This window comes from Perca fluviatilis, chromosome 23 (genome assembly GCF_010015445.1).
Source record: "Perca fluviatilis chromosome 23, GENO_Pfluv_1.0, whole genome shotgun sequence".
NCBI classification, from domain to species: Eukaryota; Metazoa; Chordata; class Actinopteri; order Perciformes; family Percidae; genus Perca; species Perca fluviatilis.
The window spans coordinates 1,799,418-1,824,119 of NC_053134.1; the positions used below are offsets into that span (position 1 = coordinate 1,799,418).

General features: G+C 45.5%; 1 protein-coding gene across 1 annotated transcript; it reads right to left on the bottom strand.

Moving 5' to 3' along the window:
- Positions 1–4,403: 4,403 nt before the first annotated feature.
- Positions 4,404–22,889, bottom strand: bop1 (BOP1 ribosomal biogenesis factor). Its single transcript, XM_039792408.1, has 12 exons — positions 22,875–22,889; positions 22,494–22,733; positions 18,948–19,102; positions 18,372–18,489; positions 16,833–17,147; positions 15,846–16,007; positions 15,518–15,598; positions 14,235–14,304; positions 13,433–13,565; positions 10,283–10,466; positions 7,639–7,930; positions 4,404–4,447 (listed from the first exon to the last, which is right to left on the bottom strand). Exons 1-12 carry the CDS (start codon positions 22,887–22,889, stop codon positions 4,419–4,421), a joined length of 1,794 nt encoding a protein of 597 aa, XP_039648342.1. The 3' UTR covers positions 4,404–4,418.
- Between the last annotated feature and the right edge of the window lie 1,813 nt (positions 22,890–24,702).

The window sequence follows — 24,702 nt, forward strand, 5'->3', positions numbered from 1 at the left end:
TAATAATGTAACATTAATCAGCAGACTAACCTGTGACATCACGATAACAGCTGTTTAATAATGTAACATTAATCAGCAGACTAACCTGTGACATCACGATAACAGCTGTTTAATAATGTAACATTAATCAGCAGACTAACCTGTGACATCACGATAACAGCTGTTTAATAATGTAACATTAATCAGCAGACTAACCTGTGACATCACGATAACAGCTGTTTAATAACATCACATTAATCAGCAGACTAACCTGTGACATCACGATAACAGCTGTTTAATAATGTAACATTAATCAGCAGACTAACCTGTGACATCACGATAACAGCTGTTTAATAATGTAACATTAATCAGCAGACTAACCTGTGACATCACGATAACAGCTGTTTAATAATGTAACATTAATCAGCAGACTAACCTGTGACATCACGATAACAGCTGTTTAATAACGTAACATTAATCAGCAGACTGACCTGTGACATCACGAGAACAGCTGTTTAATGACGTCACGTCAAACAGCAGAATAACCTGTGACATCATTGACCCTCATGTCAACCAACAGGCAACTTTTAGTTTTTCTGGGTCAAAATTTAAAATTGAAAGCTTTTTTCTTAATGTTTGGTGTTTTTGGGACACGTCTGTCGCTCTTCTTGATGTTTTTGAAGCTTATTCCGACAGAGGGACAGGTAACAGCTGTTACCTGTCCCTCTGTCTCCTGACTCTAACAGGAGACTCAGGGAGGTGGGGGCAGAGGGACAGAACAGCTGTTACCTGTTCCTCTGCCTCCTGACTCTAACAGGAGACTCCAGGGAGGTGGGGGCAGAGGGACAGGTAACACCGTCAGAGACTTTATAATCAGACATTTGTTGGAGCATGTGACTTTCTGGTAACCGTGGAGACAGACAAAAACAAAACAAAGTTCTGTAACTTTATCGTTTAATCAGAGTTTAGAAAAACAGAAAAGTTTAAATATTCACACGTTTCAACGCAGCACGACTGAAACATTGATTAGAGACAGAATCACCATGGTAACAACACAGAGTTGTATTAAAAACAGCCAGGCAGGCGGTTGCCAGGCAGCGGTTGCTAGGTGAAGAGTCTGATGGTGGCGTCTGCTCCAGAAGAGAAGACCCAGGGCTGCGTGGGGTGAAAGGTCACGTCCAGGACGCCGAGGTCGTGAGTGATGTCATGACCTCGAAGAACCTTCACCGGGACGATCAGCGGGTTCTGCAGGAGGTCACTGGGGAGGTTAGTTAGGAGGGGGTAATTACTGGGGAACACACAAAGACTTTTACTCTGAAAATACAGAGACTTTTACTCTGAAAATACAGAGAGACTTTTACTCTGAAAATACAGAGAGACTTTTACTCTGAAAATACACAAAGACTTTTACTCTGAAAATACAGAGAGACTTTTACTCTGAAAACACAGAGACTTTTAATCTGAAAATACAGAGAGACTTAATCTGAAAACACTGTATTACTGTGTGTGTACTGTGTGTATTACTGTGTGTGTACTGTGTGTATTACTGTGTGTATTACTTGTAAACTGTCCCATGACAGACGATAACAGTTTGACAATTGGAGGCCGAGGCGAAAATTTGGTAGAGCCGATGATAGGTTATAATTAAACAGGAAGTGAGTAATACACACAGGAAGTGGGACATATACACAGGAAGTGAGTAATACACACAAGGAGTGATTAATTACTTAGTACTGTGTGTTTGTCAAAAAGTCTGTAATAATGAACACAAATCAAAATCTTTCATAATTAATCTTTTATTTCTACTCGCTAAATATCACATCCATAAATTATTTCGTTTTAAACCTTTTTTTTCTTTTTTTTTAATAAAAAAATATTATTTTTAATAAAAAAAAAAAAAAAAACACTCTATCTTACATGAATTGAAGGGCTAAACTGAACTCTTCTACCTTAGTAGTGCTATGAACTGAATGCTGGTATTGCATGCTGATGATAGACTCTTCTACCTGTAAGTGGTGTATGAAATGGGTATTAGTGGAATAACACTTAGTATGATAATAATATGTTTCAAATGGTATAAAACCTGTAGTTTATAATAATAAACTTCATGTGGTCTAAACACTGGTGATTGCATCTGGATGATAGACCTCTTCTACCTGTAGTGGTGCTATGAACTGGACTGCTTGGTGATTGGCCATGCTGGATGATAGAACTCTTCTACCTGTAGTGGTGCTATGAACTGGACTGCTTGGTGATTGGCCATGCTGGATGATAGAACTCTTCTACCTGTAGTAGTGCTATGAACTGGACTGCTTGGTGATTGGCCATGCTGGATGATAGAACTCTTCTACCTGTAGTGGTGCTATGAACTGGACTGCTTGGTGAACCTTGCTGGACTTTGCAGACTTCCTGGGATATGAGTTGCTTATGTATTTATTTTGTAGTTGTATGTATGTGTACCTTTATGCGTTTGTAACTGCAAATGCTCTCAAACGAATTATATATATATATATATATATATATATATATTTTTTTTTATATGTTTTGTTTTAGTGTGTATTATTACTATGTGTATTACTGTGTGTGTACTATGTGTATTACTGTGTGTGTACTATGTGTATTATTGTGTCTGTACTATGTGTATTATTGTGTGTGTACTATGTGTATTATTGTGTGTGTACTATGTGTATTACTGTGTGTGTGTATTACTGTGTGTGTACAATGTGTATTACTGTGTGTGTACTACGTGTATACTATGTGTATTACTGTGTGTGTACTATGTGTATTACTGTGTGTGTACTATGTGTGTACTATGTGTATTACTGTGTGTGTACTATGTGTATTACTGTGTGTGTACTATGTGTATTACTGTGTGTGTAGGGTCTGATGCATTCTGGGGGGTTTGTACCGTAGCATCTTGTAAGGTTTGGTTGAGAGGTCGAGATCGAACCAGCTCAGCCTTGAGAATCACATGATCACCTACAGACACAGATCACCTACACACAGATCACATGATCACCTACAGAGACAGATCACATGATCACCAACAGACACAGATCACATGATCACCTACAGACACAGATCACCTACACACAGATCACATGATCACCTACAGAGACAGACCACATGATCACCTACAGACAGATCACATGACCACCTACAGAGACAGACCACATGATCACCTACAGACACAGACCACATGATCACCTACAGACACAGATCACATGATCACCTACAGACACAGACAGAGATCACATGATCACCTACAGACACAGACAGAGATCAGATGATCACCTACAGACACAGACAGAGATCACATGATCACCTACAGACACAGATCACATGCTCACCTACAGACACAGACAGAGATCACATGATCACCTGTAGACACAGACAGATATCACATGATCACCTGTAGACACAGACAGAGATCACATGATCACCTAAAGACACAGATCACATGATCACCTACAGACAGACAGATATCACATGATCATCTACATACAGAGATCACATGATCACCACCTACAGACAGAGATCACATGATCACCTGTAGACAGACAGAGATCACATGATCACCTATAGACACAGACAGAGATCACATGATCACCTACAGACACAGACAGATCACCTGTAGACACAGATCACATGATCACCTGTAGACACAGATCACATGATCACCTACAGACACAGATCACATGATCACCTACAGACACAGATCACATGATCACCTACAGACACAGATCACATGATCACCTACAGACACCGATCACATGATCACCTGTAGACACAGATCACATGATCACCTACAGACAGACAACATGATCACCTGTAGACACAGATCACATGCTCACCTACAGACACAGACCACATGATCACCTACAGACAGATCACATGATCACCTACAGACAGATCACATGATCACCTACAGACAGATCACATGATCACCTACAGACAGATCACATGATCACCTACAGAGACAGATCACATGCTCACCTACGGACACAGACCACATGATCACCTACAGAGACAGACCACATGATCACCTACAGACAGATCACATGATCACCTACAGACAGATCACATGATCACCTACAGACACAGATCACATGATCACCTACAGACAGATCACATGATCACCTACAGACAGAGATCACATGATCACCTACAGACAGAGATCACCTATAGACAGATCACATGATCACCTACAGACAGATCACATGATCACCTACAGAGACAGACCACATGATCACCTACAGAGACAGACCACATGATCACCTACAGACAGACCACATGATCACCTACAGACAGACCACATGATCACCTACAGAGACAGACCACATGATCACCTACAGACAGACCACATGGTCACCTACAGACAGACCACATGATCACCTACAGACACAGATCACATGATCCCCTACAGACAGACCACATGATCACCTACAGACACAGATCACATGATCACCTACAGACACAGATCACTGTTCTTAGGTTTCAGCGTGATCGATACCAGACAACGGTTGTACAACACGCCACAGTGCTCATGGGAAATGTAGGATTAGAACTACTATTAGAAGAGCTGTTGCCAAATAAAGATTATGTTTCCAAGCCAAACACACAATACCGCTAGGGGTGGGCGATATATATCGTTTACGATAATATCGTCATTGTTGTGTTAACGATGTGCAAATTGACATTATCGAGTATTTAAATTACTTAGAAAAAAAACACTTCAAAACACGCATCGGAACGCTACACATTCACTCATGTCAACAAAGATGGCGCGGCGCTATTGTGCAGTGGCTGCTAGCTCTCCTGTCGGTGCCATTTTATTTACCACGAAAACAGCACACTGCCGTCTACGTAGCCCCCGATGCTAACGTTAGCACAACTTTGGCTCACTGCTAACCATAGTGAACAAACTGCAGCGTGATCACCTGGATACGGGGATACAGGGGACTTTAACAAGGCGCCCTTAAAGTCTGTACTCCCCAGCTTTTTCCAGCATGCAGCTTGTGCTACTAGAGGGAAGAACACACTAGACCATGTATACTCTAACATCAAGGAAGATACAGAACTGCTCCTCTCCCTCACCTGGGCCAGTCAGGTCCCATCCAACTACTGATCCCAGCATACATCAGTCAGGTCACATCCAACTACTGATCCCAGCATACATCAGTCAGGTCCCATCCAACTACTGATCCCAGCATACATCAGTCAGGTCACATCCAACTACTGATCCCAGCATACATCAGTCAGGTCACATCCAACTACTGATCCCAGCATACATCAGTCAGGTCCCATCCAACTACTGATCCCAGCATACATCAGTCAGGTCACATCCAACTACTGATCCCAGCATACATCAGTCAGGTCCCATCCAACTACTGATCCCAGCATACATCAGTCAGGTCACATCCAACTACTGATCCCAGCATACATCAGTCAGGTCCCATCCAACTACTGATCCCAGCATACATCAGTCAGGTCCCATCCAACTACTGATCCCAGCATACATCAGTCAGGTCACATCCAACTACTGATCCCAGCATACATCAGTCAGGTCACATCCAACTACTGATCCCAGCATACATCAGTCAGGTCACATCCAACTACTGATCCCAGCATACATCAGTCAGGTCACATCCAACTACTGAACCCAGCATACATCAGTCAGGTCACATCCAACTACTGATCCCAGCATACATCAGTCAGGTCACATCCAACTACTGATCCCAGCATACATCAGTCAGGTCACATCCAACTACTGATCCCAGCATACATCAGTCAGGTCACATCCAACTACTGATCCCAGCATACATCAGTCAGGTCACATCCAACTACTGATCCCAGCATACATCAGTCAGAAGGACTATACAGCCAAGTAGAAGGACTATCAGAACCTGGCCTGACACTGCCCTGTCCTGTCCCAGCTCCAGGACCTGGTCTGACCCTGCCCTGTCCCAGCTCCAGGACTGCTTCCAATAAGGACATGGTTGTGTGCAATATGTTACAGAACAGAGCCCTTTATTGTTATGATTTAATCTTGCTTGTATGCTGCACACTTTACATTACAGCAGAGGTGAACAACTGAATGTGTACTCAGAGTTCAATGTTCCTACACTAGTTCTATTAGTATTTTGTCTTTGAATTGTTTTTACTTGAATACTTAAATTTAAAAAATAAATAAATAAGAACTGTATATATAAAAATAAATGACGGTCCAACTAAACGCAAACCGGATGGGATGGCATGTCGCTGCAGGATGCTGTGGTAGCCATGCTGGTTCAGTATGCCTTCAATTTGGAATAAATCCCCAACAGTGTCCACCACAATCCACACCCAATATCTGAGCAGAAGCCCCACCATACACCTCCTCCTCCATGCTTCCGGGAACCAGGCATGAAGCCCCCCACACCATCACCCTCCTCCTCCATGCTTCAGGGGGGAACCAGGCATGAAAGCCCCCCACCATCACACCTCCTCCTCCATGCTTCGCGGGGAACCAGGCATGAAAGCCCCCCCACCATCACCTCCTCCTCCATGCTTCACGGGGAACCAGGCATGAAAGCCCCCACACCATCACCCTCCTCCTCCATGCTTCACGGGGGGAACCAGGCATGAAAGCCCCCCCCCACCATCACACCTCCTCCTCCATGCTTCACAGGGGGAACCAGGATGTAGAATCCATCCGTTCACCTTTTCTGCGTCGCACAAAGACACGATGGTTGGAACCAAAGATCTCAAATGTGGACTCATCAGACCAAAGCACAGATTTCCACTGGTCTAATGTCCATTCCTTGTGTTTCTTGGCCCAAACAAATCTCTTCTGCTTATTGCCTCTCCTTAGCAGTGGTTTCCTAGCAGCTATTTGACCATGAAGGCCTGATTCAGTCTCCTCTTAACAGTTGTTCTAGAGATGTGTCTGCTGCTAGAACTCTGTGTGGCATTCATCTGGTCTCTAATCTGAGCTGCTGTTAACTTGTGATTTCTGAGGCTGGTGACTCAGATGAACTTATCCTCAGCAGCAGAGGTGACTCTCGGTCTTCCTTTCCTGGGGCGGTCCTCATGTGAGCCAGTTTCATTGTAGCGCTTGATGGTTTTTGCGACTGCACTTGGGGACACATTCAAAGTTTTCGCAATTTTCCGGACTGACTGACCTTCATTTGTTAAAGTAATGATGGCCACTCGTTTCTCTTTACTTAGCTGATTGGTTCTTGCCATAATATGAATTCTAACAGTTGTCCAATAGGGCTGTCGGCTGTGTATCAACCTGACTTCTGCACAACACAACTGATGGTCCCAACCCCATTAATAAGGGAAAAACATCCACTAATGAACCCTGACAAGGCACACCTGTGAAGGTAAAACCATTTCAGGTGACTACCTCATGAAGCTCATTGAGAGAACACCAAGGGTTTGCAGCGCTATCAAAAAAGCAAAGGGTGGCTACTTTGAAGAATCTAAAATATAAGACATGTTTTCAGTTATTTCACACTTTTTTGTTAAGTACATAATTCCATATGTGTTCATTCATAGTTTTGATGCCTTCAGTGAGAATCTACAATGTAAATAGTCATGAAAATAAAGGAACACATTGAATGAGAAGGTGTGTCCAAACTTTGGCCTGTACTGTGTGTATAGGGTTAGTTTTACCTCCGGGGTGGACGGCCATGCTGGAGATCCACTTGGAGTTAGCCTGTAGTTTTTTGGTCATTTCCTGTTTGACGAGGTTGTAGATGCGGACGGAGCGCTGCGTCCCTACGCAGAAGTAGGGCCTGACGGGGTGGAAGGATACGCACTGCACCAGCCCTTTGTTCTTCCTGAAGGGGTTCTGGCTGCGGCGCCGGCTCAGCTGGTGGATCAGAACCTGCAGGTTGCTCGAGTGGTCCGGCATCACCGACGCCACGTAGTCTCCTTTAGCGTGCCACGAAACCTGCTGGACCGCCTGACCACAGGAACAGACGCCACGGTTAGGGCTTAGGGTATCCAGGGGGTATATTTAGGGTACACTGGTGGTATATTTAGGGGGTTAGGGTATACTGGTGGTATATTTAGGGTGTTAGGGTATACTGGTGGTATATTTAGGTGTTAGGGTATATTTATACGGGTGTTAGGGTATACTGGTGGTATATTTAGGGTGTTAGGGTATACTGGTGGTATATTTAGGGTGTTAGGGTATACTGGTGGTATATTTAGGGGGTTAGGGTATACTGGTGGTATATTTAGGGTGTTAGGGTATACTGGTGGTATATTTAGGGGGTTAGGGTATACTGGTGGTATATTTAGGGTACACTGGTGGTATATTTAGGGTACACTGGTGGTATATTTAGGGTGTTAGGGTATACTGGTGGTATATTTAGGGTGTTAGTAACTGTAGATATTAGGGGTAGTGTATATAGAGGGTATACTGGTGGTATATTTAGGGTGTTAGATTTATACTGGTGGTATATTTGGGTGTTGATTATACTGGTGGTATATTTAGGGGTTAGGTATACTGTGTATATTTAGGGGTTAGTGTATACATTGGTATATTTAGGGGTTAGGGTACACTATTGGTATATTAAGGGGTTAGTTACACTGGTGGTATATTTAGGTTACACTGTGGTATATTTAGGATACACTGGTTTTATATTTAGGGTGTTAGGTATACTGTGGTATATTTAGGGTACACTGGTGTATATTTAGGGGTTAGGTACACTGGTGGTATATTTAGGGTGTTAGGGTATATTTAGGGTGTTAGGGTATACTGGTGGTATATTTAGGGTGTTAAGGGTATACTGGTAGTATATTTGGGTGTTTAAGTTATACTGGTGGTATATTTAGGGTGTCAGGTATACTGAGGTATATTTAGGTGTTGGGTATATTTAGGTGTTTGGTATACTGGTGGTATATTTAGGGTGTTAAGGTTATTTAGTGTTTGGATACTGGTGGTATATTTATGTAAGTTATATTTAGGTTTAGGTATACTGGTGGTATATTTAGGTGTATTTAATTTGGTATATAGTTGTATACTGGGTATATTTAGGGTTTGGTATATGTGTATATTAGGTGTTTGGGTATACTGTGTGGTATATTTAGGTGTAGGATACTGGTGTATATTTAGTGTATAGGGGTATATTTAATAGGGTATACTGGTGGTATATTTAGTGTTAGGGTATATTTAGGTTTGATACTGGTGTATATTTAGGGTGTTGGGTATATTTAGGGTGTTTGGTTATACTGGTATATTTGGGTGTTTGGGTATACTGGTGGTATATTTAGGGTGTTTGGGTATATTTAGGGTGTTTGGGTTTACTGTGGTATATTTAAGGTTTGGTATACTGGTGGTATATTTAGGGTGTTAGGGTATATTTAGGGTGTTAGGTATAGTGTTATATTAGGGGTATACTGGGGGTATATTAGGGTGTTAGGTATATTATTTTAACTGGTGGTTATATTTAGTGGTTACTGTGTATTATTTGGTATATGGGTATATTTAGGTGTTATTACTGGGTATATTTAGAGTTAACTGGTGGATTTTAGGGTGTGGTATACTGGTGGATTTTTAGGTTTAGGTATATTGTACTTATATTTATTATAAATTTTGTGTTAAGTTATATTGTGTTGGTATATGTGGTATATTTAGGGTGTTTGGGTATACTGGTGGTATATAGTGTTTGGTATATTTAGTGTTGGGATACTGGTGGTATATTAGGGTGTTAGGAATTAGGGTTTATACTGGTGGTATATTTAGTGTTAAGTTATATTTATGTTTGGGTATACTGGTGGTATATTTAGGTGTTTAGGTATACTGGTGGTATATTTAGGGTGTTAGGGTATATTTAGGGTGTTTGGGTATACTGGTGGTATATTTAGGGTGTTAGGGTATATTTAGGGTGTTTGGGTATACGGGTTGTATATAGGTTAGATTATATTTGTTGGGTATACTGTGTAATTTAGGGTGTTATATATTATATTTAAGGTGTATATACTGTGGTATATTTAGGGTGTTAGGGTATATTTAGGGTGTTTGGGTATACTGGTGGTATATTTAGGGTGTTTGGGTATATTTAGGGTGTTTGGGTATACTGGTGGTATATTTAGGGTGTTTGGGTATACTGGTGGTATATTTAGGGTGTTAGGGTATATTTAGGGTGTTTGGGTATACTGGTGGTATATTTAGGGTGTTAGGGTATATTTAGGGTGTTTGGGTATACTGGTGGTATATTTAGGGTGTTAGGGTATATTTAGGGGTTAGGGTATCCTGGGGGTATATTTAGGGGGTTAGGGTACACTAGAGACACGTATCTGTTCTTACTTTGGGGTGTTGTATCTTGAGGCGGATGCCCTGGTTAAGCTCCTCCCCCTCCGTCTCGCTCCAGGTGACTGGCCCCGCCCCCTCGTTAGCGTCAGCCTCCTGGGGGGCCGAGAGGAGTCGCTCTGACGACAGGACCACCTGTCTGTCTGCCAGAGAGGGAGACAGGATCAACACCACCGAGTCCCTGAAACACACAACACACATTCAGCATTTAAAACTGCCTCTCTGGCAGACAGACAGGACCACCTGTCTGTCTGCCAGAGAGGGAGACAGGATCAACACCACCGAGTCCCTGAAACACACATTCAGCATTTAAAACAACACTAGTCTGGGTCAACACTAGTCTGGGTCAACGCTAGTCTGGGTCAAAGGGCAACACTAGTCTAGGTCAACACTAGTCTGGGTCAACGCTAGTCTGGGTCAACGCTAGTCTGGGTCAAAGGGCAACACTAGTCTAGGTCAACGCTAGTCTGGGTCAACGCTAGTCTGGGTCAACGCTAGTCTGGGTCAACGCTAGTCTGGGTCAACACTAGTCTGGGTCAACACTAGTCTGGGTCAAAGGGCAACACTAGTCTAGGTCAACACTAGTCTGGGTCAACACTAGTCTGGGTCAAAGGTCAACGCTAGTCTGGGTCAACGCTAGTCTGGGGCAAAGGTCAACGCTAGTCTGGGTCAACGCTAGTCTGGGTCAACGCTAGTCTGGGTCAAAGGGCAACACTAGTCTAGGTCAACACTAGTCTGGGTCAACACTAGTCTGGGTCAAAGGTCAACGCTAGTCTGGGTCAACACTAGTCTGGGTCAACGCTAGTCTGGGTCAAAGGTCAACACTAGTCTGGGTCAACGCTAGTCTGGGTCAAAGGTCAACACTAGTCTGGGTCAACGCTAGTCTGGGTCAACGCTAGTCTGGGTCAACGCTAGTCTGGGGCAAAGGGCAACACTAGTCTGGGTCAACACTAGTCTGGGTCAACACTAGTCTGGGTCAACACTAGTCTGGGTCAAAGGTCAACACTAGTCTGGGTCAACACTGAGTCCGGGTCAAAGGGCAACACTAGTCTGGGTCAACACTAGTCTGGGTCAACACTAGTCTGGGTCAAAGGGCAACACTAGTCTGGGTCAACACTAGTCTGGGTCAAAGGTCAACACTAGTCTGGGTCAACAATAGTCTGGGTCAACACTAGTCTGGGTCAAAGGGCAACACTAGTCTGGGTCAACACTAGTCTGGGTCAACACTAGTCTGGGTCAACACTAGTCTGGGTCAAAGGTCAACACTAGTCTGGGTCAACACTAGTCTGGGTCAAAGGGCAACACTAGTCTGGGTCAGCACTAGTCTGGGTCAACACTAGTCTGGGTCAAAGGGCAACACTAGTCTGGGTCAACACTAGTCTGGGTCAAGGGCAACACTAGTCTGGGTCAACACTAGTCTGGGTCAAAGGGCAACACTAGTCTGAGTCAACACTAGTCTGGGTCAAGGGCAACACTAGTCTGGGTCAGCACAGTCTGGTCAACACTAGTCTGGGTCAAAGGTCAACACTAGTCTGGGTCAACACTAGTCTGGGTCAACACTAGTCTGGGTCAAAGGTCAACACTAGTCTGGGTCAGCACTAGTCTGGGTCAAAGGTCAACACTAGTCTGGGTCAACAATAGTCTGGGTCAACAATAGTCTGGGTCAACAATAGTCTGGGTCAAAGTTCAACGCTAGTCTGGGTCAACACTAGTCTGGGTCAACAATAGTCTGGGTCAACAATAGTCTGGTTCAACACTAGTCTGGGTCAACACTAGTCTGGGTCAAAGTTCAACGCTAGTCTGGGTCAACACTAGTCTGGGTCAACACTAGTCTGGGTCAAAGGTCACACTAGTCTGGGTCAACACTAGTCGTCAACACTAGTCTGGGTCAACACTAGTCTGGGTCAAAGGGCAACACTAGTCTGGGTCAAAGCTAGTCTGGGGCAACACTAGTCTGGGTCAACACTAGTCTGGGTCAACACTAGTCTGGGTCAACACTAGTCTGGGTCAAAGGGCAACACTAGTCTGGGTCCAAGCACTAGTCTGGGTCAACACTAGTCTGGGTCAACACTAGTCTGGGTCAACACTAGTCTGGGTCAAGGTCAACACTAGTCTGGGTCAACACTAGTCTGGGTCAAGGGGCAACACTAGTCTGGGTCAGCACTAGTCTGGGTCAACACTAGTCTGGGTCCAAAGGGCAACACTAGTCTGGGTCAACACTAGTCTGGGTCAAAGGGCAACACTAGTCTGGGTCAACACTAGTCTGGGTCAAGGGCAACACTAGTCTGGGTCAACACTAGTCTGGGTCAAAGGGCAACACTAGTCTGGGTCAGCACTAGTCTGGGTCAACACTAGTCTGGGTCAAAGGTCAACACTAGTCTGGGTCAACACTAGTCTGGGTCAACACTAGTCTGGGTCAAAGGTCAACACTAGTCTGGGTCAGCACTAGTCTGGGTCAAAGGTCAACACTAGTCTGGGTCAACAATAGTCTGGGTCAAGATAGTCTGGGTCAACAATAGTCTGGGTCAAAGTTCAACGCTAGTCTGGGTCAACACTAGTCTGGGTCAACAATAGTCTGGGTCAACAATAGTCTGGGTCAACACTAGTCTGGGTCAACACTAGTCTGGGTCAAAGTTCAACGCTAGTCTGGGTCAACACTAGTCTGGGTCAACACTAGTCTGGGTCAAAGGTCAACACTAGTCTGGGTCAACACTAGTCTGGGTCAACACTAGTCTGGGTCAACACTAGTCTGGGTCAAAGGGCAACACTAGTCTGGGTCAACGCTAGTCTGGGGCAACACTAGTCTGGGTCAACACTAGTCTGGGTCAACACTAGTCTGGGTCAACACTAGTCTGGGTCAAAGGGCAACACTAGTCTGGGTCAACGCTAGTCTGGGGCAACACTAGTCTGGGTCAACACTAGTCTGGGTCAACACTAGTCTGGGTCAAAGTTCAACGCTAGTCTGGGTCAACACTAGTCTGGGTCAACACTAGCGACAGACAGGTCCTTACAGGGGCACAGCCGGCAGACAGACAGACAGACAGACAGCCAGCCAGCAGACAGACAGACAGACAGGTCCTTACAGGGCGACAGCCAGCAGACAGACAGACAGACAGCCAGCAGACAGACAGACAGACAGGTCCTTACAGGGCGACAGCCAGCAGACAGACAGACAGGTTGGGGTTCCAGGCGACGCTCTTCACAGCTCCGCCCACCTGGACCGTCTTCAGACAGCGAGACGAACACACCTCCCAGAACCTCACGGAGCCATCATCACTTCCTGTACACATTCAAATAAAACTTTATTCACACTCAAATCATCACACACACACACACACACACACACACACACACACACACACACACACACACACACACACCTCCCAGAACCTCACGGAGCCATCATCACTTCCTGTACACATTCAAATAAAACTTTATTCACACTCAAATCATCACACACACACACACACACACACACACACACACCTCCCAGAACCTCACGGACCATCATCACTTCCTGTACACATTCAAATAAAACTTTATTCACACTCAAATCACACACACACACACACACACACACACACCTCCCAGAACCTCACGGAGCCATCATCACTTCCTGTACACATTCAAATAAAACTTTATTCACACTCAAATCATCACACACACACACACACACACCTCCCAGAACCTCACGGAGCCATCATCACTTCCTGTACACATTCAAATAAAACTTTATTCACACTCAAATCATCACACACACACACACACACACACACACACACACACACACACACACACACACACACACACACACACACACACACACACACACACACACACCTCCCAGAACCTCACGGAGCCATCATCACTTCCTGTACACATTCAAATAAAACTTTATTCACACACACACACAGTTATTTCTCCATCTCTGTGAGGACCGGAGTGTTACCTGAGGCGAGCCACTGGCCTGACGGAGACACACTGATGGAGCGAACCAGACCACTGTGACCCCGATACACCTGAACACACACACACACACACACACACACACACACACACACACACACACACACACACACACACACAGAGACACAGACACACATGGGCACACACACACACAGGACACAGACACACACAGACAGAGACACAGACACACACAGACAGAGACACACACACACACACAGAAGAGACACACACACACACACACAGACACACACACACACACGAGACACACAGACAACACACACACACACACACACACAGACAACACACACAGAGACACACACACACAACACACACAGACAGACAAGACACACACACACACAGACATAGACACACGGGGACACAGACACGCACACAGAGACACACACACACACACAGACAGACCGACAGACACAGACACACACAGCACACACACACACACACACACACGCACACACACACACACAGACAGGTTAGGAGAGTGTACGGCTACATCATCTTTGTGGAAACATGTCATGATAGACTGGTTTTCTGCTGTCACTACCGATGTAACAACATGCTAGCGAGGGGACTGTATTTTTTTTTTAATTTTTTTTTTTTTTGTATTTTTATTATTTATTTTTTTTAATTATATATATTTTATATTTATATTTTATTATATAATTTAATAATAATTTATATATTTTATATATATTAAATATGTTATTTATTTTTTAATATATTATTTTATATATAAATATATATATTATTATATATTATTTTTTATTATATTATTTATATGATATTTGATATGATATATTTATGTGTTTGTTGATTATTATTATTATGTTTTTTTATTTTATTTTTATATGATTATGATGATGTCTGTCTGTGTGTCTGTGTGTGTGTTCTTGTGTGTGTGTGTGTGTGTGTGCTGTGTGTGTGTCTGGTGTCTGTTGTGTATGTATTGTGGTGTGTGTGTGTGTGTGTGTGTGTGTGTGTGTGTGTTCTCTCGTGTCTGTGTGTGTGTGTGTCTGTGTGTGTGTGTGTCTGTGTGTGTGGGTGTGTGTGTGGGTGTGTGTTGTTTGTTGTTGTGTGTCCGTGTGTGTGTGTGTGTGTGTGTGTGTGTCTGTGTGTGTCTGTGTGTGTGTGTGTGTGTTGTGTGTCGTTGTGTGTGTGTGTGTGTTGTGTGTGTGTGTGGTGTGTGTTTTTTTGTTTGTGTGTGTGTGTGTTTGTGTGTCTGTGTGTGTGTGTGTGTGTGTGTGTTTGTACCAGAGATTGTGTTGTTGGAAACGGCTGTAGGTCTTTTGGTTTGGGAAGTTTGGGAATCAGATCCTCTGGATTCACATTCACCTGCAGACAGACAGACAGACAGACAGACAGACAGACAGACAGACAGACAGACAGACAGACAGACAGACAGACAGACAGACAGACAGGTTATTGATCAGATCTTCCTCATATACAGAGCTGATTGGCTGACAGAACCGACAGAGCGTGCTGCGTCCTGATTGGCTGACAGAACCGACAGAGCATGCTGCGTCCTGATTGGCTGACAGAACCGACAGAGCGTGCTGCATCCTGATTGGCTGTAACTCACCCTCATCTTCCTCTGGCGGGGACACAGGTAAAGGTCCAGGCAGCGCTCGAACCGCTCGTGGATGAAACGAGAAAACGCCGGAACCTGACGGAGGCTGGAGAAGCTCCTGGGAACAAACGGTACCTTCCTGTCACATGGGTCCTGCTGCTCCCACAGGGCTCTCTGCAGACAGACAGGTAGAGAGACAGACAGGTAGGGAGACAGACAGGTAGACAAGTCAGTGCCAGAGGTCCAGTATTAAACCAGAACCAAGCTGTAATGTAACCCTACAGGACTAATGTTCAGCAGCAGTTAGAGTCACTAAAAGTTCTGTTGTTGCTGCTGACAGACTCAGATTATTATTCTAAGAGTCTGACAACATTATGGGATGGATCCCTACAGAGATAGACCTTTTAGTTAAAGAGTAAGATCCTTTTAGTTTAACATGAAACAGCCCCAAATCACCATCACCAAACTCCACCAGACTCCATGTAAATAATCAGGACTTTTAGTGTGTATAGAGCCAGCATATCTCCACCAGACTCCATGTAAATAATCAGGACTTTTAGCGTGTATAGAGCCAGCATATCTCCACCAGACTCCATGTAAATAATCAGGACTTTTAGCGTGTATAGAGCCAGCATATCTCCACCAGACTCCATGTAAATAATCAGGACTTTTAGCATGTATAGAGCCAGCATATCTCCACCAGACTCCATGTAAATAATCAGGACTTTTAGCGTGTATAGAGCCAGCATATCTCCACATGTAAATGGGTGAATTAAGGGTTTATTTCAACCAAACCAGAGTGGTGATTGTTGGAACAGTGGAAAGATGAACAAAGACGGCTTTAGATTTAGTTTCTGTCCACTTAGAATGCAGTGTGTTTTACGATGATAAAAGTGCTGATTATTTACATGGAGTCTGGTGGGTTAGATGTGGAGTCTCTGTTTCTTTATCTATTGAGTAACGTAGAAACCTCTGAAACAGGACGGAGGCGTAGGTTACCTCCTCGTCGGTGAACAGGTACTCCGGCGGAGGGTTGTAGGACTCCTGGTGTCCCGGCAGAGGGATTTTGGGGGCGGGGAGGTGCATCTTGTGTCGGGCCAGGATAGAAGAGTCCTCATTGGCCCAGAGGTCGTAGTAGCGCCCCCTGCTGTCGTCGTCCACCCGGCGCGGTTTGATCCAGCCCATCTTGATGGCGTGCACCAGCTTGGACACTTTGTCCTTCTCCACCAGAGACGGGATGAAGCTGCGCTTGTCTGCCGGTCGGTTAGTGACCGGGTGGAGCATCACCTCCCGGCTGAAGAACTCCACCTGGGGCTGGATACACAGAAATACTTATAAATACACATATATACACAGTAATATACACATTAAACAGGGCTGAAGAACTCCACCTGGGGCTGGATACACAGAAATACTTATAAACACACATATATACACATATATACACAGTAATATACACATTAAACAGGGCTGAAGAACTCCACCTGGGGCTGGATACACAGAAATACTTATAAACACACATATATACACAGTAATATACACATTAAACAGGGCTGAAGAACTCCACCTGGGGCTGGATACACAGAAATATTTATAAATACACATATATACACATATATACACAGTAATATACACATTAAACAGGGCTGAAGAACTCCCGGGCTGGGGCGGGTACACAGAAATACTTATAAACACACATATAACACATATATACACAGTAAATACACATTAAACAGGGCTGAAGAACTCCACCTGGGGCTGGTATACAGAAAATACTTATATACACATATATATATACACATATATACACAGTAATATACACATTAAACAGGGCTGAAGAACTCCACCTGGGGTGATACACAGAAATACTTATAAACACACATATATACACAGTAATACACATTAAAAGGGCTGAAGAACTCACCTGGGGCTGGATACACAGAAATATTTATAAATACACATATATACACATATATACACAGTAATATACACATTAAACAGGGCTGAAGAACTCCACCTGGGGCTGGATACACAGAAATACTTATAAATACACATATATACACATATATACACAGTAATATACACATTAAACAGGGCTGAAGAACTCCACCTGGGGCTGGATACACAGAAATACTTATAAACACACATATATACACATATATACACAGTAATATACACATTAAACAGGGCTGAAGAACTCCACCTGGGGCTGGATACACAGAAATACTTATAAACACACATATATACACACATATATACACAGTAATATACACATTAAACAGAGCTGAAGAACTCCACCTGGGGCTGGATACACAGAAATACTTATAAACACACATATATACACATATATACACAGTAATATACACATTAAACAGGGCTGAAGAACTCCACCTGGGGCTGGAACCAGACACTCAGGAAGACTTTAATATACAGGATAAAGGGAAGGAGACACACAGGAAGGGGCGGGGCTTCCTGAGTCCCCTGAGACAGGAAGGGGCGGGGCTTCCTGCGTCCCCTGAGACAGGAAGCGGGGCTTACCTCGTACTCGTTGAAGTTGGCGTCCCCGAACTGTCCTCTCTGGAGACGGTTGACCAGCTGGACCTGCTCGTCTGACAGCACGACATCACTTCCTGTCTGCTTGTCGGGGACCGTTCTCCTGACGGACACAAAACGCTGCACGTTAGCACCATTAGCATGACATTAGTACCATTAGCATGATGTTAGCACGACGTTAGCACCATTAACATGACGTTAGCACCGTTAGCATGATGTTAGCACGACGTTAGCACAGTTAGCATGACGTTGGCACCATTAGCATGACGTTAGCATGACGTTAGCACCATTAGCATGACGTTAGCGCCATTAGCATGATGTTAGCACCATTAGCATGACGTTAGCATGACGTTAGCACCATTAACATGACGTTAGCGCCGTTAGCGCGACATTGGCACCATTAGCATGACGTTAGCATGACGTTAGCACCATTAGCATGACGTTAGCACCATTAGCATGACGTTAGCACCATTAACATGACGTTAGCACCATTAGCGTTAGCGACGTTAGCACCTTTAGCATGACGTTAGCACAACGTTAGCATGCAGCTAGCAGGCTCACCAGTAGTCGGGGTTCTCCATCTTGTCCAGGAACTCGTCCAGCTCGTCCTTGTTTCTGATTGGTTTGTAGATCTTCTTCCCGTCCAGGTTGTAGCCAATGTGAGGGAAGTCCCGGTACCACTCCATCGGGACATTCCCCACTGTGTTCCTGATGTCCTGGAGACACCCAGAGACACAGAGACAGAGACACAGAGACACAGTCAGAGACACAGAGACATCGTCAGAGACACAGAGAGATCGTCAGAGACACAGAGAGATCGTCAGAGACACAGAGACACCGTCAGAGACACACAGTCAGAGACACAGAGACATCGTCAGAGACACAGAGACACCGTCAGAGACACACAGTCAGAGACACAGAGACATCGTCAGAGACACAGAGACATCGTCAGAGACACACAGTCAGAGACATCGTCAGAGACATCGTCAGAGACATCGTCAGAGACATCGTCAGAGACACACAGTCAGAGACATCGTCAGAGACATCGTCAGAGACATCGTCAGAGACATCGTCAGAGACACAGTCAGAGACACAGTCAGAGACACAGAGACACCGTCAGAGACACACAGTCAGAGACACAGAGACATCGTCAGAGACACAGAGACACCGTCAGAGACACACAGTCAGAGACACAGAGGGTACGTCAGAGACACAGAGACATCGTCAGAGACACACAGTCAGAGACATCGTCAGAGACAACCGTCAGAGACATGCGTCAAGAGACACAGTCAGAGACACAGTCAGAGACACAGTCAGAGACATCGTCAGAGACACACAGTCAGAGACACAGAGACATCGTCAGAGACACAGAGAGATCGTCAGAGACACAGAGAGATCGTCAGAGACACAGAGACACAGTCAGAGACACAGAGACACCGTCAGAGACACACAGTCAGAGACACAGAGACATCGTCAGAGACACAGAGACATCGTCAGAGAAACAGTCAGAGACATCGTCAGAGACAGTCAGAGACACAGAGACACCGTCAGAGACACAGAGACACCGTCAGAGACACAGAGTCAGAGACACAGAGACATCGTCAGAGACACAGAGACACAAAGACACAGTCAGAGACACAGAGACACAGTCAGAGACACAGAGACACAGTCAGAGACACAGAGACATCGTCAGAGACACAGTCAGAGACACAGTCAGAGACACAGAGACACAGTCAGAGACACAGTCAGAGACACAGAGACACAGTCAGAGACACCGTCAGAGACACCGTCAGAGACACAGAGTCAGAGACACAGAGACACAGTCAGAGACACAGTCAGAGACACAGAGACACAGTCAGAGACACAGTCAGAGACACAGAGACACAGTCAGAGACACCGTCAGAGACACAGAGTCAGAGACACAGAGACACAGTCAGAGACACAGTCAGAGACACAGTCAGAGACACAGAGTCAGAGACACAGAGTCAGAGACACAGAGACACAGTCAGAGACACAGAGACATCGTCAGAGACACAGAGACACAGTCAGAGACACAGTCAGAGACACAGTCAGAGACACAGAGACACAGTCAGAGACACCGTCAGAGACACAGAGACACAGTCAGAGACACCGTCAGAGACACCGTCAGAGACACAGAGTCAGAGACACAGAGACACCGTCAGAGACACAGAGACACCGTCAGAGACACAGAGACACAGAGACACCGTCAGACACACAGAGACACCGTCAGAGACACAGTCAGAGACACAGAGACACAGTCAGAGACACAGAGACACCGTCAGAGACACAGAGACACCGTCAGAGACAGTCAGAGACACAGAGACACAGTCAGAGACACAGAGACACCGTCAGAGACACAGAGAGACCGTCAGAGACAGTCAGAGACACAGAGACACAGTCAGAGACACAGAGACACCGTCAGAGACACAGAGACACCGTCAGAGACAGTCAGAGACACAGAGACACCGTCAGAGACACAGAGACACAGTCAGAGACACAGAGACAGTCAGAGACACAGTCAGAGACACAGTCAGAGACAGTCAGAGACAGTTAGAGACACCGTCAGAGACACAGAGACACCGTCAGAGACACAGACAGTCAGAGACACAGAGACAGTCAGAGACACAGAGACAGTCAGAGACACAGACAGAGACACAGAGACACCGTCAGAGACACAGAGACAGTCAGAGACACAGAGACACCGTCAGAGACACAGTCAGAGACACAGTCAGAGACACAGTCAGAGACACAGAGACAGAGACACCGTCAGAGACACAGTCAGAGACACAGAGACACAGTCAGAGACACAGAGACACCGTCAGAGACACAGAGACACCGTCAGAGACACAGTCAGAGACACAGAGACACAGTCAGAGACACAGAGACACCGTCAGAGACACAGAGACACAGTCAGAGACACAGAGACACCGTCAGAGACACAGAGACACCGTCAGAGACACAGTCAGAGACACAGAGACACCGTCAGAGACACAGAGACACCGTCAGAGACACAGTCAGAGACACAGAGACACCGTCAGAGACACAGAGACACCGTCAGAGACACAGTCAGAGACACAGTCAGAGACACAGTCAGAGACACAGAGACAGAGACACCGTCAGAGACACAGTCAGAGACACAGAGACACAGTCAGAGACACAGAGACACCGTCAGAGACACCGACAGAGACACAGTCAGAGACACAGTCAGAGACACAGAGACACAGTCAGAGACACAGAGACACCGTCAAGACACAGAGACACCGTCAGAGACACAGTCAGAGACACAGAGACACCGTCAGAGACACAGAGACACCGTCAGAGACACAGAGACACCGTCAGAGACACAGTCAGAGACACAGAGACACCGTCAGAGACACAGAGACACCGTCAGAGACACAGAGACACCGTCAGAGACACAGTCAGAGACACAGTCAGAGACACAGAGACACAGTCAGAGACACAGAGACACCGTCAGAGACACAGAGACACCGTCAGAGACACAGTCAGAGACACAGAGACACCGTCAGAGACACAGAGACACCGTCAGAGACACAGACAGACACAGTCAGAGACACAGAGACAGTCAGAGACACAGTCAGAGACACAGTCAGAGACACAGAGAGATCGTCAGAGACACAGTCAGAGACATCGTCAGAGACACAGTCAGAGACACAGAGACATCGTCAGAGACACAGTCAGAGACACAGAGACACCGTCAGAGACACCGTCAGAGACACCGTCAGAGACACCGTCAGAGACAGAGACACAGAGACACTGTCAGAGACACAGAGACACAGTCAGAGACACAGTCAGAGACACAGAGACACAGAGACACAGTCAGAGACACAGAGACACCGTCAGACACAGAGACACAGTCAGAGACACCGTCAGAGAGACAGTCAGAGAGACAGTCAGAGACAGAGACAGTCAGAGACACAGAGAGACAGTCAGAGATACAGAGAGACAGTCAGAGACACAGAGCCACCGTCAGACACAGACAGACAGAGACAGACAGACAGAGACACAGAGTCAGAGACAGAGACACAGAGTCAGAGACACAGAGACAGACAGGAGAACATGACTCACCTCCTCATCTGAAGAGTCGTGGACGTACTCGTCTTCTTCCTTTGCTTCTTCTGTCCCCTCTGTCTTCTTCTCTGTCTCCTCCGTCCCCTTCTTCTTCTCTGTCTCCTTCTTTTCTGTCTTTGTCTCCTTCTTCTTCTCTGTCTTTGTCTCCTTCTTCTTCTCTGTCTTTGTCTCCTTCTTCTTCTCTGTCTTTGTCCCCTCCTTCTCTGTCTTTGTCTCTATCTGCAAGACAACGCAGCTCTGTCAGAGAAGGAATCAAAGCGTCCAATCAGGAGGCAGAATGTTCTGCTGGTTAGTTACACTGGTTAGACTGGGAACGTCTTCATTAACTAGTACATCCAGTCAGCCGGTGACCTGGTGGGTTAGTTACACTGGTTAGACTGGGAACGTCTTCATTAACTAGTACATCCAGTCAGCCGGTGACCAGGTGGGTTAGTTACACTGGTTAGAGTGGGAACGTCTTCATTAACTAGTACATCCAGTCAGCTGGTGACCTGGTGGGTTAGTTACACTGGTTAGACTGGGAACGTCTTCATTAACTAGTACATCCAGTCAGCCGGTGACCTGGTGGGTTAGTTACACTGGTTAGACTGGGAACGTCTTCATTAACTAGTACATCCAGTCAGCCGGTGACCTGCTGGGTTAGTTACACTGGTTAGACTGGGAACGTCTTCATTAACTAGTACATCCAGTCAGCCGGTGACCTGGTGGGTTAGTTACACTGGTTAGACTGGGAACGTCTTCATTAACTAGTACATCCAGTCAGCCGGTGACCTGGTGGGTTAGTTACACTGGTTAAATTTAGACTGGGAACGTCTTCATTAACTAGTACATCCAGTCAGCTGGTGACCTGGTGGGTTAGTTACACTGGTTAGACTGGGAATGTCTTCATTAACTAATACATCCAGTCAGCCGGTGACCTGGTGGGTTAGTTACACTGGTTAGACTGGGAACGTCTTCATTAACTAGTACATCCAGTCAGCTGGTGACCAGGTGGGTTAGTTACACTGGTTAGACTGGGAACGTCTTCATTAACTAGTACATCCAGTCAGCCGGTGACCTGGTGGGTTAGTTACACTGGTTAGACTGGGAACGTCTTCATTAACTAGTACATCCAGTCAGCCGGTGACCTGGTGGGTTAGTTACACTGGTTAGACTGGGAACGTCTTCATTAACTAGTACATCCAGTCAGCTGGTGACCAGGTGGGTTAGTTACACTGGTTAGACTGGGAACGTCTTCATTAACTAGTAGATCCAGTCAGCCGGTGACCAGGTGGGTTAGTTACACTGGTTAGACTGGGAACGTCTTCATTAACTAGTACATCCAGTCAGCTGGTGACCTGGTGGGTTAGTTACACTGGTTAGACTGGGAACGTCTTCATTAACTAGTACATCCAGTCAGCCGGTGACCTGGTGGGTTAGTTACACTGGTTAGACTGGGAACGTCTTCATTAACTAGTACATCCAGTCAGCTGGTGACCAGGTGGGTTAGTTACACTGGTTAGACTGGGAACGTCTTCATTAACTAGTAGATCCAGTCAGCCGGTGACCAGGTGGGTTAGTTACACTGGTTAGACTGGGAACGTCTTCATTAACTAGTACATCCAGTCAGCTGGTGACCTGGTGGGTTAGTTATAGGGCTGCACAATTAATTGAATTTTAATCACGATTTTGGCTTCCCACGATCAAATATGCGTGATCGAGCGATATTTAAAATGCGTCATTCCCTTCATAGAACTGTTTTTGCAAAGCCAATCTAGCGCTCCATAAACCACTGTCTGATCACATGTCTCCATTAGCCAATCAGAGCTGTTCCCTGCCTGCACCGCGCAGCTTAGTTTCTAGATGTAGACAGTCACAGAGGACAGAGTAACGTGAGGAAAACTCCACAACAGGTAGCAGTCGGTCATCATAAGCCGGTCACGATGTTTACCAGTTTACCAGTAAACGCAACGTTTTCCCGTCTGTGTTGTTTTTCAGAGAACAGCAGTGACCAGTGCTAGTTTGTGTCTTTTAGCTCATAGCTTTAGCAGCAGACTGTTGGACGTCCCGCTGTTGGAATCCTACAGTGAAATACAGACGCACTACACTGTTTAGCAGTCAGCATTTTAGCCGTGTTTAATCCAGTTACTACTGTGGCTAACGCTAGGCTAACGTTAGCTGCTGTATAACGTGTTATTAGTGTTTACTGTGGCTAACGGTAGGCTAA

Bases quoted from the DNA above. Each gene is read 5' to 3' on its own strand.
- bop1 (XM_039792408.1), bottom strand. The intron at 17,148-18,371 runs GTAAGCCCCGCT...CTGTGTATCCAG, and splicing joins CCAACTTCAACGAGTACGAG to CCCCAGGTGGAGTTCTTCAG. The intron at 13,566-14,234 runs GTAACACTCCGG...GAATGTGTACAG, and splicing joins AGGCCAGTGGCTCGCCTCAG to GAAGTGATGATGGCTCCGTG.